Source organism: Haliotis rufescens, unplaced genomic scaffold, assembly GCF_023055435.1.
Source record: "Haliotis rufescens isolate VD_foot unplaced genomic scaffold, xgHalRufe1.0.p SCAF_2, whole genome shotgun sequence".
NCBI lineage: Eukaryota > Metazoa > Mollusca > Gastropoda > Lepetellida > Haliotidae > Haliotis > Haliotis rufescens.
In genome coordinates this window covers 22,224,734-22,246,206 of record NW_025963890.1, presented here as the reverse complement: position 1 = coordinate 22,246,206, position 21,473 = coordinate 22,224,734, and the positions used below count along the sequence as shown (strand labels likewise).

The following is a 21,473-nucleotide window of genomic DNA, read 5'->3' as shown; positions in this document are numbered from 1 at the left end:
TGAGTACAGCGGTCTGGGACCGCTCCTGGCTTCTGATTGGTCGAGAGGGTCACGTGACCTCTGTGACGTCACTTCCGGTCACGTGACCTGAGCATCCAATATGGCGGCACACCCGTTTCCGGTGGCGCGCGCCTCAAAGATGGCGTCGCATCCGTATCCGGTGTCGTGCGCACCTCCAAGAGGGCGTCGCCTACGTGTCCGGTGGTGGTGGGTGTTGCTGCTGCTGTGGTGACAACAGCTACTGTGGTGGTTGTGGTGGATGCTGCTGTTGCTGCTGGTTTGCTTTTTTTTTTTTTCTTCTGGGTCTTCTTTATCGTCTTCTTCGGTGCTACTTTCTTGGGTTCAGTCAGTTTTCTCATCTTTGAATGTATCTTGGCGTACGCGTCGTCTGCCTTTATCTTTGTCGTACACTTCACCCCACAGTTCAGCAGTCATGTCACCGTTCTCATCTCCACTGCTTCCTTTACCACCCATGTCGCTCCGTGTCTTGGCATTCAACCGTTTCGACATGATGTTGTCCGGATTTTCTGTTCGTTGTTTTTTCTTTCCAAGTCTTCACGGATGTGTGTCAACACTAGATGGTTCTCTCTCCAAACACGTGTTTCTTCCAGATAAAACGCCAACAGCCAACACAACGTGAGGAACATCAATCAGAGGGACGATGTTGTTGCTTGGTCCGTTCAGTGAAAAGTGATGACCGGAAAGCGTTGGTCGTATTAAAAGGCACGGAGGTCCTGCTTTCTGATTGGTCCGTTCCGGTGTCTGACTTTCACTTCAATTTTTCCAAACTGGACCGACCCTTGTGTTTCTTTTCCATAGGGTTAGGCTTGTAGCGTGAGAGAGAAAGCACAACCTCGGTTCGACCAATCAGAGCCCACCATGGCCCGAGCGCGGCCTCTGATTGGTCGACAACCCAGGCTTCTGATTGGTCAGATTTCGATCCGGTTTTTTTTCTGTAGGTGTCCATGTCGATTCAGTTTCGATCCGTTGTGACACCCCAAAGGCATGACATATTTATAGAAAGTCGTCTCTGTACCCAAAGGGGAGCGTGTCTACAGGCAGCCTTGTGGTTTCGTCGTAGACGAGACGTCGCTTGTCGTACACGGTACGATAGTCTCTTCGGGTGGGTCGGGTCACAAGAGCGTTTTCGTACCGAGGTCCTTTTCGAATGATGTGATTTTTTCTCCCTCTTTCCCAGGCCGTTAGCCCAGTATCAGTCCTTTCATGGTGTCAAAGTTGAGATGTTGTTGGTTTCTGTAATTCAAAGTGAACCCTCGCACTTTGCAGGTCGTGCGCATTCCATCGGGTCTGGGGTTCATTAACTCATAGCCATAGTTTTTGGGGCCTCCTGACACAAAAAACTTCTTGATGGTGTTTCCGTCCAGTTCATCTGTAAACTCACCCAACGAATGTCCCAGCTCTGGATTCGCATCGTGGGGTCGATGAGTGAAAATGACGCTGTCCGTGTCAAAGTGCAAGACCCTGCGGCCCACCAGAGCAAGGGTCTCGTACAGCTTGAGACGTGCTTGGGCGGTGACCCAAGCAGCGATGGCGACATTGAAATGAGAATGAGGGGTTTGGAATTCTGCTGGGTATAGGTCACTTCCACCATGTGTTCGTTGACAACGGTGACATCCTCCATGGTATTGCGTTCATTCCTCCACAAGGCAAAGTACTGTACAGACTCGTTCCTATAGATGTTCTGACTGTAGTCTAGCCGTTGTCCAAACTTGCCCCAGAGCGAATTCAGTTGCATCTTGGCAATCGTGCGACGTCCTGGATTTTTTTCGATGCGGTCCTTGTCAAACCCAATGCCTTCTTTGTCATAGATCTCCTGGATGTAAGCGTCGTGATCCGTACATCCTTCGGGGTATTCGCTGGCTTCGAGCTTCTCCTTGAAATGATGATCGATATAAGTGTCAAAGAGTCCTACTTGCTGGGTGTCGGGCTCATGCTGTGCAAAGGTGTCAAAATGCCAAACGTCGTAGATCTGAAGCACCTGGTAGTCATACTTCTTCATGGCTTCCTGGAGTTCTACGGTGGCGTACGTGCCCACCCATGACCTCTCTTTGTCCGTGTGCTTGCAGGGGGAGTCTGACCGGGTATCGGCAAACGTACGGCACACAGGACAGAGCAGTTTGCCACCCGATCTGTAGGGCAGTAGGACACGGCATTGGATCAGTCCTTTCAGTTCAAACAACGTTTCCACAGGGGGTTGATGGAGAAGGGTCGGGTGTCCCGTGGGAAACGCTCCGGTCTTACAAATGTAAGGATAAAGGGAACAAATATCGATGTACTTGATGGTTTCACCTTCTTGGGCTTCGTAGCATAATCGCGTGGCATTGAAGCGTCCTCCATAGAAGGCGTCGCAAGGGTTGAGTGGCCCAGGGACGTGGATACAGTGGGGTCCCTGCAAGAAAGCACGCAGAGCGGAGTCCTCCTGTTGCATTTTTGTAAACTCGTGCTCCCACAGGGTAACGATCCATTTCACCTCAGGGTGTTGATTCAAGAGACTCAAGCGGTAGTGGGTGTCGGTGTAACGGGCTCCCAACGACGTGCCCAGGACGGGATGAGGTTCTCCACGTTGGGTCTTGCGACAGGTCTGGCACCCATGCCAGAAACAGCCCAGGAATTCGTAGATGGTGCCTGTTGCTGGATCGTAGCCATCCACACTGTACTGATGTTGGCCCTCTCCACACGTGAACTCAGGCTGGGACCATACCCTTCCTCTCTCCATGGACAGTGTTCGCACAAGTCCTTGCTCACTTCACTGATGCACCGTCCACATCCCAACTGCACCACGCACAAATTTGGAATGTGTTCCCCCGTGTCTTGCATGCATACAAAATCGTAGAAGACGTCTTGGACATTGTCTCGTATGTGATGTTGTTCCTCTTCCCCCTCTTCTGCCTCTTCCCCTTCTTCCTCTACCTCTTCCTCATCCTCGTTTTCTTCACGGAGAGGCGTCATGTAACAGCGATGGTCTGGGTCATGGGTTCTCTGCACACCAAGCAGGGATGTTCTTCATCTGAGCACACATGGTGAGCCATGGGGGTCTCCAAGACGCGGACCAGCTGAAAACAGGTCAGACACCTGTGAATCGATTTACAGGCGCTGGGTTTTCCCTCTGACGGTGACTGGAGATGTCGGGTGTAACACTGTTGATTTGGGAACCAACGTTGACATATCAAGCAAGGGATCCCGTGCTCTTCCTTGGGTCCGCAATAGCTAGAGTGGAGGCAGCGGTGACAGCGGTATTGCTTGGTGCAGCGATGTTTTTCGGGATGGTCTTAATGTTGGTCGCAGTGTTCGCAGTAATGGTTAGATGCATAAAAAGCTGGCATGGAAGTGATGACATGGTAGTGCTGATCATGATGATATAAATGCAGCACGGTGGCGTGGGGTGTAGCCTCATCACACTTGTACAACAGTCTCTGGTCCACCTCTTGACTGTAGACTTTCAGTTGATAATTCAGGTGGGCCAAGGCGCGTCCCACGCATGCTAGGTCGTCCAGGCCCTGACAGGGACCTTCAGGCAGGCCAAGGCGTGCCAAGTGCCGTGCCCATATGCCTTGAACGTCGACCCGATCCGTTCTCGTCAGTCACTTTTGCTGGGCGGACCATTCTGGGGTCAGAGAGTGGGGCTTCTGGGCATAATGCTGTGCCACCACCAGGGCCTCGTGCCAAACAGGATTGATCTTCGTTCTTGATCCGTACAATGGCCTGTTTGCGTGTTAAAAAAGCTTCAATCACGTTTTTCAGCCGGTGGCGACCACTGCCTGATCCTAGCCTGTTGGGATCTGCTATGTGTACTAAAGTCACAACCATGGTGGCATCGATGTTCAGGTCTTTGTTGGACTGTTGGACTTTTTCCACGGCATGCAAAATATTTAGGCCCATGGAGATCTTCAAAGCGACGAAAGGGAATCCGTATGGGGGTGTTCAAAGCAGGATGATCGATACCTAGACCAATATGATCTCCCTTCTGACCTGACATCTGTTGATAAAAGTCATCGATCACCCTGTCAAATAAAGCTGGCAGTTCCATGGGAACGCGTTCCGGTGGTACGGTGTCCAAGTAGTCTGGGTTGAAAGTCAAACGATAGATATGATTAGCAGTTCTTAATCGTCTGGAGCGGGTGGTATCTTTCCTCTCCAAACGATAGGGCGTACTTTGGTTGCTCGTCATGATAGCGATGCGTGTCTGATGAACGTCTGTACTCTAAGATGGACTGAACGTCTGATTAATAGACAACCCTTCCTCAAAACAGGATCGAAATCTGACCAATCCGAAGCCTGGGTTGTCGACCAATCAGAAGACAGCACCGACCAATCAGAAGACAGCACCCGAGCCGAGTTGTGCTTTCTCTCCCATGGTAAAATCCATTTCCTATGGAAAAGAAACACAAGGGTCGGGTCGTTTAGAAAACAGAGGTGCAGGCCAGGCACTGGAACGAACCAATCAGTGCTTTGCGTTTTGGACCAACCAGGAAGGAATGATTTTCTATCCGGTTCTTCTCCTATAAAACAAGAGTGGATTCGAGTGGATCAGTGTCACTTGTGATAAAAAAGAAATCATCATCATCAGTAGCAGCAGCAGCAGCAGCAGCAAGAATGGCTGAGACAAAGAAGAGTGGTACGACGACACGTGACCGAGATGTGGTGATGGATAGTGCAGATACTCGTGGATGTTGGAGTAAGAGTACAGATGTGGAGGATGCGTTGTCACCGCTCAGTAACACGCCATCGCCCTGTTTTCTACGGTTTGAAAGAAGGCTTGCTTCGTTTGAGGCGTGGCCTACGCAAATGAATCAGACTGCTGAAGAGATGGCCCATGCGGGCTTTGCCTTCACAGGGGGTGCCGATGGCGTGTACTGTTTCCAATGTGGGGTGTGGCTGAGACGATGGGCGCCCCACGACGATCCTTGGGTGGAACACCACAGGTGGTCCCCACACTGTGACTACCTCAGACTAACCGGCCTGGTGAAACACAAGAAGAAGCTACAGCTACACTATCTCTGCGAGGAGACGGTGAATCAGAAGAACACGAATGGCGTAGCACGTCCGGCTGTCTAGGAGGGTGTTTCCCATTTCCTGTGTTCCTGTTCAAGTTCCCGTTCAAGTTCCTGTTAAAAAGTATTTTATTTTATTTGTTGGACCCACAAGTGGTGCCACGTAGGGCACCCAGATGGTATACAAAGATGGTATACCCAGATGGCAACAAGTACCACTTCTACGATCCTTGTCTTGTCATAAGCTTGGACATGATGATTCTTCTTTGACAGCAGCAGAAAAGTTTTTTCTTCCCAAAAAGGCCCTTTTCAGGGCCACCCATCTCACCCAAAAGACAACTTTCATCCTTTGCTTTGCCAACCCAACAATCCAAAACAAAGAACCCACACCCTCCCCTTGGTCTCTTGGAGGCATACGTCTACGCGTGACACCACCATGGTACGTCTCAAAATAAAATATATATATATTAATATATAAATAGAGACACGTAGTACACCACGTCAAACATCACGTGTACATGAAAACATGTGTCACAGTACGTCTGTAGACCTACACGAGTGTCAACACCTCGGTATCATTAAATAATAATAATAATTTGAAGACACACACTGATATAACACTACGTTTGCATGGCAACACACAAAGTACCTGACGTTCACATCGCGACACGAAGTACATCACGTGTGCAAACATCACGTATGTCTATCGATCTTTCTCTATTCATCTCAATACTAAATCAATGTTTGTTGTCACACACACACACACAGACACACACACACACACACACACACCTGTCACCACGTTTTGCCTGACAACACGCGTGAAACACCGCGTGTGTCGGGCAACATGACGTACATCGCGTAGGCATGGCATCATCATTCTATGGATCAACGTCAACGTCTATTTGAAGACAAACACACACACACATGACATTCCGATTGGCATGGGAGTGACACAACGTACATCACGTAGGCATTCCCACGTTCATGCCTACCTATGAAGGTCCACCTTTAGCATTCAGACGACCGTCTACCTAAAAAAATACCAAGGTTACCCAAGAAAAAAAACCGGATCGAAATCTGACCAATCAGAAGCCTGGGTTGTCGACCAATCAGAGGCTGCGCTCTGGCCATGCTGGGCTCTGAAGGGCCGAACCGGGGTTGTGCTTTCTCTCCCATGGTAAAATCCGTTTTGGAAAACCAAGGTGCAGGCCAGGCACCGAAACGAACCAATCTGAGCTGCTGTCTGGCGAACCAACCGAGAAGCAGGGTGTCAGTGCCTCTCCTATAAAACAAGAGAACAACCATTCGAGTGGATCAGTGCCACTTGTAAAAAAATTTTTTTTTAAAATCATCATCAGCAGCAACAACATGGAAAAGAAATCAGAAAACTGGGATCTGGAGCCGATTTCTACTGAGATAATAACATCACCACCATTGTCTCCACCGTGGCAATGCGGCAGATGCCAAGGGTGTCTGCCAGTGTACGCCCATGGTACAAGGGCATGGGATGGGACTTTCCAATGCGTTTATTGCAAGACCATCTTGAAGGATACCTACATGCGTCGTTTAACGCACACCAGTAAGTGTCCTGTAAGACGCCAAATGACAATCCACCCGTGCCTTTGTACCGTTGCGTGCACCTGTATGTGAAGAAGTCATCTTCTTCAAAACGGCCCTTTTCTGGGCCACCCATCACTCCCGAAAGAACGCTTTCATCCTTTGCTTTGACGACCCTCAAACCCCCAAACCATGAACCCGCCTCCTCCTTCCCTCCCTTCCTCCCTCCCTCCCTTCACCACCACCACCACGTCTATGTTTAGAACAACAACAACAATCCAAAACAAAGAACCCACACCCTCCCCTAGGTCTCTTGGGGGCATACGTCTACGCGTGACACCACCATGGTACGTCTCAAAATAATATATATATATATATATATAAATATATAAATAGAGACACGTAGTACACCACGTCAAACATCACGTGTACATGAAAACATGTGTCACAGTACGTCCACATCGCGACACGAAGTACATCACGTGTGCAAACGTCACGTATGTCTATCGATCTTTCTCTATCCATCTCAATACTAAATCAATGTTTGTAGTCACACACACACACACATCTTCTTAAAAACGGCCCTTTTCAGGGCCACCCATCTCTCCCGAAAGAACGCTTTCATCATTTGCTTTGACGACCCTCAAACCCCCAAACCATGAACCCGCCTCCTCCTTCCCCCCCTTCCTCCCTCCCTCCCTTCACCACCACCACCACGTCTATGTTTAGAACAACAACAACAACAAAACTCTTTTCTTGTTCACCTTTTACGACCGCTTCTCTGGGTTTTTTTTCCCCTTCCCTCCCTCCTCCTCCCCGGAAACGGATGCAACGTCCTCTTGGAGGTGCACGCACCACCGGACACGGAGGCGACGCCCTCTAAGAGGTGCGCACGCCACCGGACACAGATGCGATGCCATCTTGGAGGCGCACGCCACCGGAAACGGAGCCCTCTTCGAGGCGCGCGCCACCGGAAACAGATGCCGCCATCTTGGATGCGCGCGCAGGTCCCATCATGCCCTGCGCGCATGCTCAGGTCACGTGACCGGAAGTGATGTCACAAAGGTCACGTGACCCTCTCCACCAATCAGAAGCCAGGAGCGGTCCCAGACTGCTGTACTCAACTACTCCCGTGCTCGTGGGTTTCACCGAAGTGGTAAACGTCCGAGACCTGCATCACTTCGAGCTTTCCTCCCACATTAAGCTGACACGCCGCGATATAACTGGAATACTGTTAAAAGCGGCGTTAAACCCAACTCACTCACTCACTCTTTGTTATGTCCTGGTATGCAGCGTAAAAGTCAGTTTGCCAAGGGTGAAAAACAAGATTTTCATACCCACATTTTCCTGTATATCTTAAACCTTTTCTATTGCATAAAGGAGGTATCTGTACACAATTTTCATTGGGTAGTAACTTTGCAAGTGTGTGTGTGCGTGAATTTTCATGGGGTCCAAATTGCATGAATTGAAGGAAGAATGCATAATTAGACAAAATTGGCTGTAACATTTTTATTGAGTCATTAAAACTATCCAAATTATGTCTTTGATTACAGGTAATATGTTCGGTTATCTGAATTTGGAAATCATTTTGTTTCATTTAACTGTTATCCTTATTCTCAGTGGAAACATTGATAAAAATAATATTTTTTCACTCCATTTTCAAATCGTGTGAGTAGGTAAAACATCAATTCCATTGAATTATGACAATAAAACCACTATAACTGGGTATTAAAATCTGCCTGAACCATTGTACTATCCTATACAGAAAACAAATTAAAAATATATTACATAGGGGCTGAGATATTGTATACAATGTTACCCCACCCCCAAAAAACAATTTTGACGAAAATTGCTTAATGAGATATGGTGGTAGATTATGTTCATGTAGTGGATGAGTGGGATAATTGCAACAATGCTTAAACACTACAAAATAGTAAACTCATAATGTGGGAGTATTCTTTTTCCAAATTTGGTGAAATAAACGAGCAATAGGATAGTGCTGACAAACCAAAGATCACAATAAGGGGAAATCTGGCATTCGAACCCATGATCACTTATATTTGATAGAGATTAGGGAGTTTACTGTTTAACTAGAATAGTGTTAAAACTGAACATTTGCAACTAAGCGCCAATGCTATACAGAATCCTGTCAAGTCCTCCAAATGGTGAGCTATGTTTCAGACACCTTTGAACAGTATTCCAGTGATATCACCATGAGTCAGCCTATTGCGTCAGGTCAGTGAGTGAGTGAGTGTGGATTTACACTGCTTTTAGCAATATTCCAGCAATATCATGGTGGGGGACACTGGAAATGGGCTTCACACTTTGTACCCATGTAGGGAATAGAACCCGGGTCTTGACGAGCGTGACGATTGAACACTTTAACCACAAGTCTACCCACAGGAATGCATTAAGTGATGCCGTTCTTCCATGTTTGACATTTTGGTCAAATCCACTAGCAGGGGTATAGTGCTGACAAACGAAGGTCCTGAATGAGGTTGAATTTCAGCTTCCATCCCATGATCCTGGCATGTCTATGGGACGCAACTCTGTGACCCCTCAGGGTTAAGCATGTCAATGAAACAACCTCGAAGTATGTTGGTACCGGTACTATGCAGAAGGAAATCATGTACTGCAAGTTAATATCAGTTTGGGGCACCAGAAAAGCCAGTCATTGGTCTGTTGTTGAGCGTCGCACTCAACAATGTTCCAGCTACATGATGGCGGTCTGAAAATAATCAAGTCTAGACCAGACAATCCAGTGATTGACATCATGAGCATTGAACAAGCGGATAGACATTGACCTGCCTAGGAAGTCCAGTGGAGTCATTGAGAAATGTTTAACCCCTGCACAGTAGTCATGCCTTCCGAGACTTCCCACTTATTTGAGGGCACTGTCAGCATTTCCAATCTGCACAATACAGACACATACTGTGGTAATAAGACTATGAATCGACAAAGGGGCACAACAGGAGACAACAAATATCCAAATTTATGCATTTAATGAAAATACAAATCAATGAACTTGGAAACAATGAGCAATGAATCAAGCATGACAATTACATCAACTTCAAACATTTCTTCTTAGACAGCAATTTCAGCTACTATCAAATTACCCTAACATTAAGTCTTATAAAACTGGTTTAACAATCATGTTTCTATTAGATCACATTAAAGTTTAATGCTTATCATGCTTTCTGTCTATCTTAAATCAAACACATTGATAAATGCATTCTCACAAATTCAGTCTGGTCGGAGTTGGGTTTAGGAAGTTGTTGAACAATTCAAATTCTTGTAGCCTTGAACGGCAAGTTTGAGTAAACTGGTATAGTGTTCTGAATACTGTATACAGAACTTATTGCAAATTCATTTGCAAATAGAGTAAATATCTATTGCAAGAAGTTTTATTGGGGAAAATTTATCGAAAAAGATCCCTGACAACATCTTGAAAACATGTATACATTTGTTTCACTTTGCCACCTACCTCTTGGCATTCTGACCAAGCGAGTGAGTGTGTATGGTTTTACGCCGCTTTTAGCAATATTCCATCAATATCAAAGCAGGTATTCTGACCAAGAAAGTTCATAAAACAAGAACATAAATTTGTTTTAAATGTGTGCCTTGGATATCTTCCTTCAATAATAATTGGAAGCAGAGCTTATAGCGATCAAACAAACAGTCCACATCTTACTACTACTCAATGATAAATTAACGAGAAACTGTCACGCTAACTTGGACCAAATCTCATTAAAATCAGGTCTTTTACTTCAGTGGGATACCTCTCTGCATAAAGATCTGACAACCATCAATAGGTCTTGCCAGGTGAATATTTAGCGAACTTTGATCTCCACCCCCTACAGCTAATCAAAATAAAGGATGTGTGGGTAAAAAAACATCCACAAAGTAGCATGATGCAGCTTCGCTCACTCTGAGAAATTAGAAACCTCAATGCAAAGTTGCTGATGAGAAAATTCACCTGAAGCAACCTCCTACTGAGAGCTTTTGTCAGATCTTCATGCAGGGAGGAGTAAAAGATCTGATTTAAATGAGACTGAATTTGGACACTGTGAACAGGTCTGCCTTGAACAAATACAGCCTGGGGAACTGCTGAAATACACACATTTAGTTTTTAGTTAAGGATTTATAGTAGATTCCTAGCCCTGGAATGAGCCTGATGCCTGACGATGACTGAATATATATGATATGTACTGCTTTCCTCAAAACTCATAACACTTTCTAAATAACATGTGACAAAGTCTTAAAACTCAACATCAACATTTGGATAACACTAAAAGTCATTTGTAAAAATTTTCATAATTGATAATGATGATTAAATCATAAACTGGCAAACTGGAAAATAATACTAATGTTTACCATGGTAACAAAATTTGATACAGAAACTATAGTTTCAGAAACGTTCATTTTAAGACAAAGTCGATAAATTGCTAGGTTTAGGAAATAACATCACAGACAGACTGTTTCAAAAATAAGCTTGAACCTGCACAGTGATGATGGGAAACTACGTAATAATTACTGCTATTTCAACCATTGCGTATCCACTTGACTTTAACTATTCCAGCTTTGGGGTGACAACTGTACTTCTTTATCAATAAATAATCATTTTGTAAGAAAATCACACAATCTACATAGATACAGTGTATTTCATGAACGTACTTAAAACTACTAAGTTATAAATATCTACACCAGCAATGTTAAAAGCAGTGTTCGAACCTAAACCCTCCCATCGCTAACTTTCTTCTTCTTCTTCCCCTTCTCCCTCCCCATCTTCTTCATCCTGCTCCATTTCTTCCTCTTTGTCAACCGGCAGATATTTGGAAAGAAGGTCTAACAATTCATAGATCTGGTCCTCCGTCAATCTCTCCTCACTTTCTTCTATCATAATCTGAATCTCAACGGCTGTTGATGGACGGTGATTAAGCAACTGAAGCTTTTCAGCTCTTGTTAATTTATAGGGCTTTATGGCGTCCATGAACTTCTGAATACTTTCAGAATCTTGAAGTTTACATGGTGTCCCTTCTAAATATTTCACTGCTTCGTATGTTATTGTTGCCAGATTCTGCTGGTGCTTGTTGGGCTTGCGCTGTCCTTTGCCAGTTTGAATGTCTGTAAGTAAACTCAGAACCTCAAAGTTACTGAGCATAGACTTGCTCTCGTTAATCACTTCCATGCTTTCTGATGGCTTGTTCACATTTCACCTCAACTGTCTCAAGTACTGAATTGATGCATGCCGTCCTGCAATGATCACATAGGTCCAGGCTAGTGCAACTATCAGAAATAATACCTGAAACAACAAAAGAGATGAATGAAAGGACATAAAGATGATAAAAAGACATGAAAGTTTGTTAGACTGGGGCCAGTTTTGATCATGCCATCATGGTATAACATTTATACTAAGTTATCCTATAATAATTAGTTCCACATCAAGTGTTTTTAGGAGTTATCATGGTGTATTATTTATACATCATTTCATATAATTATAGTATAACAAGTAATACTTATCATCAGGTAAGTATTACTTGATGAATATTTAAAGCACAACTTGTGATACTATGAACATGATGAAGTCGATGTATTTTATGTCTCGAATTTAATTAAAAAAAAGAATTTTCAGCAAACTTGAGACATAAAATTAAACTTTCGAAAATAAATTACAAGACATAACAAAATTAATCCATCCTTTCTTCTTGCAAAAAAGATGGATAAGAGGGTGCTGGTAGAAACATTCCACGGAGCATTTTTCACAGCCAACATGCCAACTGATCACTAATTGAAACAGGCTCTTTCATTCAAGATCTTTGTTTTTGAAACACTTTTAACGAATAAAACTGTGGTAACTTGTTTAAACATTAATAACACCTCAGACACATCCGACAGACAAGGAGGAACAATGCACTTGTTTTTTTCAAACTAAGATCCCTATTTTCTGCTCGTCAGCCTATTACCTGTTTGAACATGCATTCTAACTACTGTCAACTGTTAAAAGCTGTGGGAACCTGCTACACGCTCGATGTCGATAACTTACAAGATTTAGAATTGTTGCTGCTGTTTTCTTGCTAAACTGGTAATTTCCTGCCGTCATAAAAGACATTTCGATAACTAGTCAGTGTGCAACAGTAATCATAATTTGTGAAATTTGCCTCCTTGGAAGCGGAAGTAAAGCTCCGTCTACAGGAAGTAACAAAGAACCTGGAATCTTTTATCCGGACATATTGTACAAAAGTAGAAACACAATGCGAAAACAAACGGAGCAAGGTCGAATATGTCAGGTAACCATAAGTTTGCTTTGTTTACACCAATGCCTGAAAACAAATAATTTAGTTTAGAAAACAGTCGTTCGATCTTTTTACCAAGCTAGATGATCATACAACGGTACAAGATCAGATGGAATATGTTTTCTAACATCGACTATATAGAAATCAGATCTTGCATGTTTTTAGTGTGATGGTAACTAGTTTTCTTATTTGATCATATGGACTTTTATATTTGAAATGAACAGCGAGTCTGAAGGCAGAAATTCGGCATGTATGATGGAAGAAGACATGGCTTCGGCCCTAGGCCCTGTCTCTCTGACTATGTGTTAACTATTTCACACTTTAAATACTCTACAACATAAAAGGGGTACTTTTCGTTATTTCAGCAACAACGATCGTAAAGCAATGTGGAAATAGCTTGACCAAAACAAAACCGCCGCATAAACCCTAATATCGAAATTATATATTTATGTTTAGATACAGAAAAATTTCTTTCTGAAATCGAAACGACCAATAGGCTGCTTACATTGATCAAAACCAATTACTGAGCCAGTCAGTTAACAAGAAACTGTTTAGAATAATTTTATCTTTCAAACAATTATATTAGCACTGGCATTTACAGATATAATAATTAATTCATTTATTCTTCCACATTTCTTTGAGGTTATAGTAACACTTATAACAACAACCAAATAATGTCAAATAAAGTGAATTCATATTTGATTATTATAATCATTTCTTAAAAATCATTTTCACGACTTTTTTAAAAGAGGCTATTCCGTTTTTTCTTTCCCGGCGACATATGCACGCTCATCACAGAAATTAGACATTAACGAGAATCTCGTTTCGAATACCGTGCCAACTTTTAATAGTAACTATAGAAGCGAGTCGATATTGTGTATGTTGCACCGTTTAAATAACGTGGATATGCAATTATAACATCATGGAAATGATCTTATGATGGAGAAAGAACATTTTGCACATTAGAAGACACATGAGTATCATCACGCTATTCTCTTGAGACCCATATATTCCGTCATTTTATTGACATGAATATTATCTTCGTGAACACTTCAAATGTCAGTAAATAAATATTATCCATTTGAAAATAACAGTTTGTATAATCATGGACTTTTTACAGTAAAATCTTTAAAAATTGTACGGTTAAAAGGTTTATTTTATTGAAAAAGGCAAGTTTTCTGAATTTGTTTCTTGCACAAATGTCAGTGGCATGTGATATACCAAGCTGTTGCTTAGAAAATAATATCATCAAGGGAGACAACTCCATGAGTCATTGACGTAACCATTTACATGTTGCAGACAGCTTCGTTTAGAAAACCAAATCATTGTCAGGTATGGTTGTATGCTGCTTCTAGGGACTTTCTATGTCCGCGTAAATATGTTTTCTGAAGATTTATTTAATAATGATCATATTTAGTATCTTATGATTAAATTTACGTGAATAAGATGGAAACAGCAGGTGACAATTGACATGTCACCAGTGTTAAAAATAGGTAAATAGAAATGTCAATCTTCATGTTATGTTCCCTGGGTAACCGTTAATTACGCTGTTAAAAATAACCAGCAAGAAATTGGCAAAACATTGGCGAGACGTTATACTGAATGACTTGTACATAAATAATGTCCATGAATTGATAATTTCTTTATGGTTATATGTTCCAGTCAATGTGTAAATTGACTGAAATTTCATTTAGGCAATTTACAAATCGCCTGAATATTTTAGTCATTTTACAAATTGGCTGAAGATTCTGTCCATTTATTCATTATGATAACGAATTCCAAAAATTTTGATGTTATTCTTCGTCACCTAGTTATTGAAATTGATAGGATTAAAAGAAAACAAACCCTGTGGTACATCGGCATTGATCGTATCACAGCATTTGTGATTTCCGGTAGTTTACGGGTGACACGCATCCAAGCGGCTGTCTACTAATGCAAATCAGTAACCAGGAAGTGTTCGCTTCATAAACAATTTCTATTTCCTCGGATTGTTCCGTCTACTGTAAGTAAGCATTTATTAATAAGTTGATACTACTTCTGGCTTCTTTTTTAAAATTGGCTAATATTGCCTTCCCCCAATCTATCAATATACAACGTTATAATATGGTAACGAAAGTTAGGTAGTCCACACATTTTTCGCGCTAAGTGGCCAGAATCTATTAGGAGCTCATATGATCTTACTTAGCAGTATGTTCTTCACTGGTAGCCAAATGATAAATGCATACTGTTGGCATATTAGGAGTGCTTGTTATATATTTATAAGGAGCACCTTTAGAATACAGTACCACAACTTCTCGTGAGGACGATCTCTGCCGTAGGTCACATGTCTCAAGACAAGCAACCAGTTTATTGTGAGAATCCGTCGGACTCGAACCCGTGACCTTCGGATTGTTAGCCTGACAGCTAACCGACTGAGCTACGTCCACACTGTTAAACTTAGTGCAAATTTACCTAGTCATGCCTATGACGTTACGGAACTGAACGAAAAGGGTCGAATAGGTGACAGACACTTACGAAGGTTACGGGTAGGCATGGTGTCTTGCGACTTTAGTCTACGGACACTTACCAATGATCCCGATGCCATTTGGCACACTCGTCCCATTCCGTAATCTACAAGATACCGAGTGGTGGGGAATGAGCCGATATGCCGTGAACTGAAAACGGCTCCAGGTGTCAGACGTCAGACGTCGAACTCGCGAGTACGCATGAATGATATGGTATTTAATAATTCGTCGGGTGATTTTTTGTGACAGAAAAGTGTGGTAGGGAATACTGTAAGGATGATGTGGATAATAGTAAGAAGCAATGGAGGAATAAGCATGACTAGTGACAACACAACGGTGAGTTCGCTTTTGAATCAGTACTGAAAAAATGTAGACGGTGAAAGTGGCTTGTGTGAATGTTCCAGGACAGTTTCCAGTAGCCAAAATATTCGACACAAAACCAATTATCCTTTTTACTCGACGTTTTTGTGTGAAGAATATTAGGAGCCGCTATATAATCTATAATCATGATAATAGCCACTAAACGAGTACCTAACCCTAATGATCGTAAAGGGGTGATTGATCGTAAAGGGGATCCAAGGGTTAAGTGAACCGAAAAAATAATTTATGTATATTAGTTCCCATTTATAACCATTTTATCCACTTCAATTACGAGAAAAACGAAATAAAAAATAAATAAAAGTGCTTTCGTAAACTAGCACTTGCTCTAAAATGTGCCACCGCAGGCTATAATTAGTAAACAAATACTCAAAACTCTCAACACCGCAGGGCGTATTCAATGACATTGCGTGTAGAGATGATAGATCACTGGGAGGACCTTATGCATACTCGATGACCCCTGACGTCACTGGACATTGTCTCGCCGGTGTTAAAATATTTTTTTCTTACTTTTTGGTAAATATGCATTGGTTACCTATTAGTTAATACACATACTGAATTTTACTTGTGCTGTCGTTGCACTTGTCTGATAAATCATTGAGGTCTGGCATCTTCATGTTTAGTGGTAGGTAGAATTATGTCCTGTTTTTGTCTAATTTGGATTTTCATACACAACTTTTCCCTGTACCGTGATACACTGGAGTTCTCCCCCTTGTCTACTTAGTGGCTTTCAACCGGCATGACTCATGTAAATAATGAACTTTTATCAGTAAAATATGCATATTTAGTATATATGACATCTGATATAGCGAACATGAATAATTATAATGGTTAGTGAGTGCATTTTGTTCATTTAGCGTACATAACAAGTACTGCGATACCCCAAGATTGGATCATAGTTTTTCAGACATCATACGTTTTCGGACAATCATGTTTATTGCGATTACTCATGCGGTAACGGGGATGGAGAATCACACAGACATTGTAAATACTCAGATGATGGCTTTTTTTTAAGAGAAAATTGTCTTTTATAAGTGAATGAGATGTTTTACAGTTGTTCATGTGATTAGAGAGAAAACTATGAATGTTTCTTAAGTGTCCGAAAACCCATAACACAGGGATATATACTCTATATGTTTCTGGCTTCTAATCCTCTCATAATTAGTCTGTTGTGATGTTTTTAAAGGGACAGTATGTCGTCGGTTCTGTGTGTTTTTAAATCATGCATGAATTAATTTCCAAGTGTGACGTTACATACCTGTTTCATTTGTCAAACCAAAGCAATAGAGCTCCGCACTGTGAAGCCAACAAAAGAAGCGCTGTGCAGAGTCAACAGGCTGGAGAAAAAGCTTCTATGTTTTTTCGGCTGAGTTATAAAATACTAATTGACAACTTGATTAATTTTTGTTAGAAGCCAGTGTCTATCAAAGCCTAGATTACCATATAAATATGTCTTGGTCATTTTAAGCCAATCACTCTCCTATCCAGGGTTCCTTGCAGCCATCTGATATGGTCACTTTGATGTGTAAAGCTATTTTGTCATGAACCTCACGTTTGGAGCTGTAGTAGTATATCTATATGATTATGCAAAACAGTATATATAGTGCACCGAAAGGCTAGCATTAGGCCTGTCTGTTCTTTTTTCAGGATAAGTGCATTTGTTTTCAAACCAGAGAAAAAATCTGGTCACATGATAAGCCTACGCCAGTGTGGTCACTGGAGCAGAAACGGAATAAGAGTAGCTCGGGGCTTTCGGCTACTGTGTTACAAACAAAGCTTCAGCACGGTCGACGTCCTGTCCCTTTAAGCCCTTTTGAACTTCTTAATAATTTTCAGCTAATCTGTCACATAAATGGACAGATTTTTCAGTCAATTATTGTAAATGACTGAAAAAGTTATGCATTTTGTAAATTGCCTAAGTGAATCACATTTTACACGTTGACTGATTTTATGCATTGACTGTAAGATATATACACTACAAGCATTGAATCAGTGTATTCTCAATATTTGTTCATGTGCTGGTCAAATTTCCCCCTTTCTGGAAGAAAACGAAGGACCAGTTAGGGATTTCACATGCATTGTGATGACTGAGATCATGTGTCTTTGTACTCCGCAAGTGTGAGAGAGCCAAGAAGCTTTGTCATGTGACAAATAGGCACCAATGCTATGGAGGGATGCATCAGCCTGTGTGGCATAAGGCTATCTAGAAAGAATCAATGTTTACAATGAATATGAATAAATGAATGTTGTTTCCCTGTGCCTGAGTGTATATGGGTATTTGATTATGTATATGTCTGAATGTCTAGTTATAGATCGTCATGACTGTATACAAAATGTGTTTGTATGCCAACAGACAATAGATATTTTATTATGAGTTAATATCAGAACTGATATTAACAGATGTGAATGCGTGTACATATGTGTGCATGTGTGTGAATGTATATTCATAATTATAAACACATTTGTGTAGATTTATGTATTTATGTGTATCACTGTAGTCAAAAGGATAATGAATATGAAATGAGTAGGATGCGAGGAAACTTGTCTTTGTTTTCCATGTGATATTGCACTGGTACCATTGAATAACAGTTGTTTTTTTTTACGAGATGAGCCATTTTGGTGTGCTGGTTCACTGGTATGCAGTACTATGCACATGTATGAAACAAGCTGCACCACATGCCTTAATAGAACATTAAGCATGTATATTGAGAAGATTGGTGATCTCTAGTGTACACAAACGGGATGTAAACATAAATTTTGTGCGAAATGAAAGTAATTCTATTTCAATATGTTCAGATTTTGTATATGTAGTATAAATTTGAAAGTAGTGAAATTTATTAGCCTGTTTGTGGAATATTATTTTACCAACTGCAGGCAGCAGTCTGCTTATGAACTTAGTGAACCAGTGCAGTCTTGTGATTGGGAAATTGCACCCTGTACGCTAGACATTTTTTATATACAGAGATTAAGATTATTACTTGGAATTGTCTCTCGTGATCTGTAAAACAGTAACCAATATTATGACTCAACAGAATGTTCATGCAGTGATTGGAAGAGATGAAATGTGAAAGTATTATTGTACCAGGAAAAATATATTCTAATATCTTTGTTTTTAATTACTATATCTACTATATATGTTGATAGTAAACACAATTGCCAGTGTATCACTTTGGTATATTACTGGTTCTTTATTGCGTATAACGATTATTAATGCATTTTCAGATTCATCACAGAATGAGTTGAGTGGAACCCACTACCACAATGAGTGCAGGCCCTCTGGTGGTGGAGATTATCTGCACATGTCTGCTTGCAGCATTTGTGCTTCATCGCTATGGTGACCTGAGAAAACAGCATGTGTTGGTCACCTTGGCAACATTCATTGCCTGGTACTTTTCATTCATGATAATATTTATCATACCACTGGATGTATCATCAGTAAGTACCTTTCCTATCAGTGCTTCTAAGTATTATAATGTAACTAGTGTTGGTTTTGTTACAAAGGGGGACACAGGTGGGTCAGTCATCTAAGGTGCCGCGATTCGCTGTGCAGAGTTGTGTCCCTTGGGCATGCCAGAAACCTATGATTGTGGGTTCAAATCCCGGTTCACCCCAATTATGTTTCTAGGTTTGTCAGCACCATACCTGTGCTGGTGGGTTTCTTCGAAGTGGTAAACTCTGAGACCTGCATCACTTCGGGCTTTCTTTCCACATTAAGCTGACACGCTGTGAGTGTGATATAACTGGAATACTGTTAAAAACGGCGATAAACCCATCTCACTCATTCACTCACTCACTTTGTTACAAAGACTCACTCTTGGCAGTGGGTCACTTCCTTTATTCTCCAGGGTATTATATCTCCATTCTAATATGATAAATACCCTGGACCCATTCAACACCACACCTTTGTTTTGAATATGATTTTGAATGTAGATCTATGCTCAACTCATGATCTCAAAGAGGCATTTTGATTGGTTGTTTTGTTTTAAGCTCATGAGTGACAGAAAATATGTGCTGAGTTAGTGATTAGAGGGATGGATCTAGTGACATCACTTCCAAAACGAAAACATGGTGGGGAATGGGTCTTTTCTCTGAGAGGTAAAATTTGTTTTTCTTTAAAATTTACTTAGCCTTCAGGGGCTAGTTTTTAGCTCACCTGACTGAAAGTCGAGGCCTCTTTTTCGTCTGTCGTGTGCTCTAAACGTCTTCTCCTCAGAAAGCACTAGATCAAATTACAATGAAGCTGAAACTTCACATGCTTGTTCCCACCAATGATGACACCCAAAGAGGTTTGAATCTGATCTTCAATATAGGTGCCAAGGAAGACATATTGAAACACCTATTTATAGCCATAACCTGTGAAGATCCGGGGTAGAATGGGTCTTCAGCAACCCATGCTTGCCGTAAAAGGCGACTATGCTTGTCGTAAAAGGCGACTAACAGGATCGGGTGGTCAGTCTCACTGACTTGGTTGATGCATGTCATCGATCCCAATTGCGTGGATTGATGTTCATGATGTCAATCACTGGATTGTCTGGTCCAGACTCGATTATTTACAGACCACCATCATATGGCTGGAATATTGCCGAGTGCGGCGTTAAACAACAAACAAACCAAACAAACAAAACATTACCTTACTTGGCCATTTCTGTTCAAAATGTAATGAAATTTGGTAAATGTGTAGTTGTTATATTTAAAATTTTGACCTTGATTTGACCTTTGGATTTCACAACCACAAAGGAAAAGTATTTGAACATCGGCACTGATATTAACTGACATTGACATTTTAAACTGTTGACTATATCTCCAGGTGAGCTACAGTGTCATGTTTATCCTGATGATGATATCATATTTATTCAAATTATTAGAGTTCAGTGTTAGTTTTTAGTCTTCAGTATCTAAACAAAAGTCTTTTGAGTATCGATGCTGACATCAATTTTTTTCAAGTGTCAGTCTTTGTTGACATTTTCAAATGTTGATTACATATTCAGGTGAGCTATGGTGACAAGGCATTATTTGTTTCTTCATTTGTTTGTAAACCTCACTAACCCGGGTTGGCTAGCATTAATGTCTACCTCTGAGAAATACAATATTATGTCTACTGCAGCATTTTTATTTTGGCTGAATGTAACAACTGGCTTAGTTTTAGAATTATTTGATGATTTCTTTGTGTCTGTTTTAGACGTTTTACCGACAATGTGTCCATCAAAACACACCAGCTGTGTTAACAACAACAACAACAACAACAGAAACAAACAATGTGTCAACAACATCAGTGGCAGTGACAACAGCAACAGCAGCGACAACTGCCTCCGGGAATGGCACAAATATGTCTCTGTCAGATGGGTCATCGACATCCACACCTCCGCTGGTACACTGTCGGGCGCCACTCAGCCATGTTCCCGACCACGTTCTCCCAGCTCTGTGGCGGGTGGTTTACTGGACATCTCAGGTTCTCACATGGTAGGAGCATCAAATATAACCAGGAGACGTTAGTCCAGTAGTGAGGATTCCTTGATAGAATTGGTTCCTATTAACCTAGGCTTGCAAGAGTGACTACTACAAATGTCTCGGTGACTTGGTTGACTGTGTATCATCATCTTGACAGAGCTGTTGGTTGTTTCATAGCTGTGTGTTAGTGTGATGTTAGAAGTCGAGGAAATGATAAACACAACTTGGAAATACCCTTGTCAGATACAGTGGAAAATAGATGCTTTTGTCCCAGTCCC

General features: G+C 41.7%; 3 protein-coding genes across 3 annotated transcripts in view; 2 read left to right on the top strand and 1 right to left on the bottom strand.

The window, feature by feature from the left end:
• Nucleotides 1–4,614: 4,614 nt before the first annotated feature.
• LOC124112016 (baculoviral IAP repeat-containing protein 2-like) lies at nt 4,615–5,076 on the top strand. Its single transcript, XM_046471985.2, has one exon. The coding sequence runs from the start codon at nt 4,615–4,617 to the stop codon at nt 5,074–5,076; it is 462 nt and encodes a 153-aa protein (XP_046327941.2).
• A 4,483-nt stretch (nt 5,077–9,559) lies between these two features.
• On the bottom strand, nt 9,560–12,775 carry LOC124111999 (DNA-directed RNA polymerase III subunit RPC9-like). The gene is made up of 2 exons (XM_046471964.2): nt 12,616–12,775; nt 9,560–11,874 (listed from the first exon to the last, which is right to left on the bottom strand). Exon 2 carries the CDS (start codon nt 11,758–11,760, stop codon nt 11,320–11,322), a length of 441 nt encoding a protein of 146 aa, XP_046327920.1. The 5' UTR covers nt 11,761–11,874; nt 12,616–12,775; the 3' UTR covers nt 9,560–11,319.
• A 1,343-nt stretch (nt 12,776–14,118) lies between these two features.
• Nucleotides 14,119–21,473, top strand: part of LOC124112000 (G-protein coupled receptor-associated protein LMBRD2-like) — a 31,802-nt gene continuing 24,447 nt past the window's right edge. Inside the window, exons 1-3 of the mRNA XM_046471965.2 lie at nt 14,119–14,197; nt 18,970–19,182; nt 20,927–21,207. Coding sequence (XP_046327921.2) covers nt 19,009–19,182; nt 20,927–21,207 — 455 coding nt within the window. The 5' untranslated portion in view covers nt 14,119–14,197; nt 18,970–19,008. The remainder of the gene's footprint in view (nt 14,198–18,969; nt 19,183–20,926; nt 21,208–21,473) is intronic.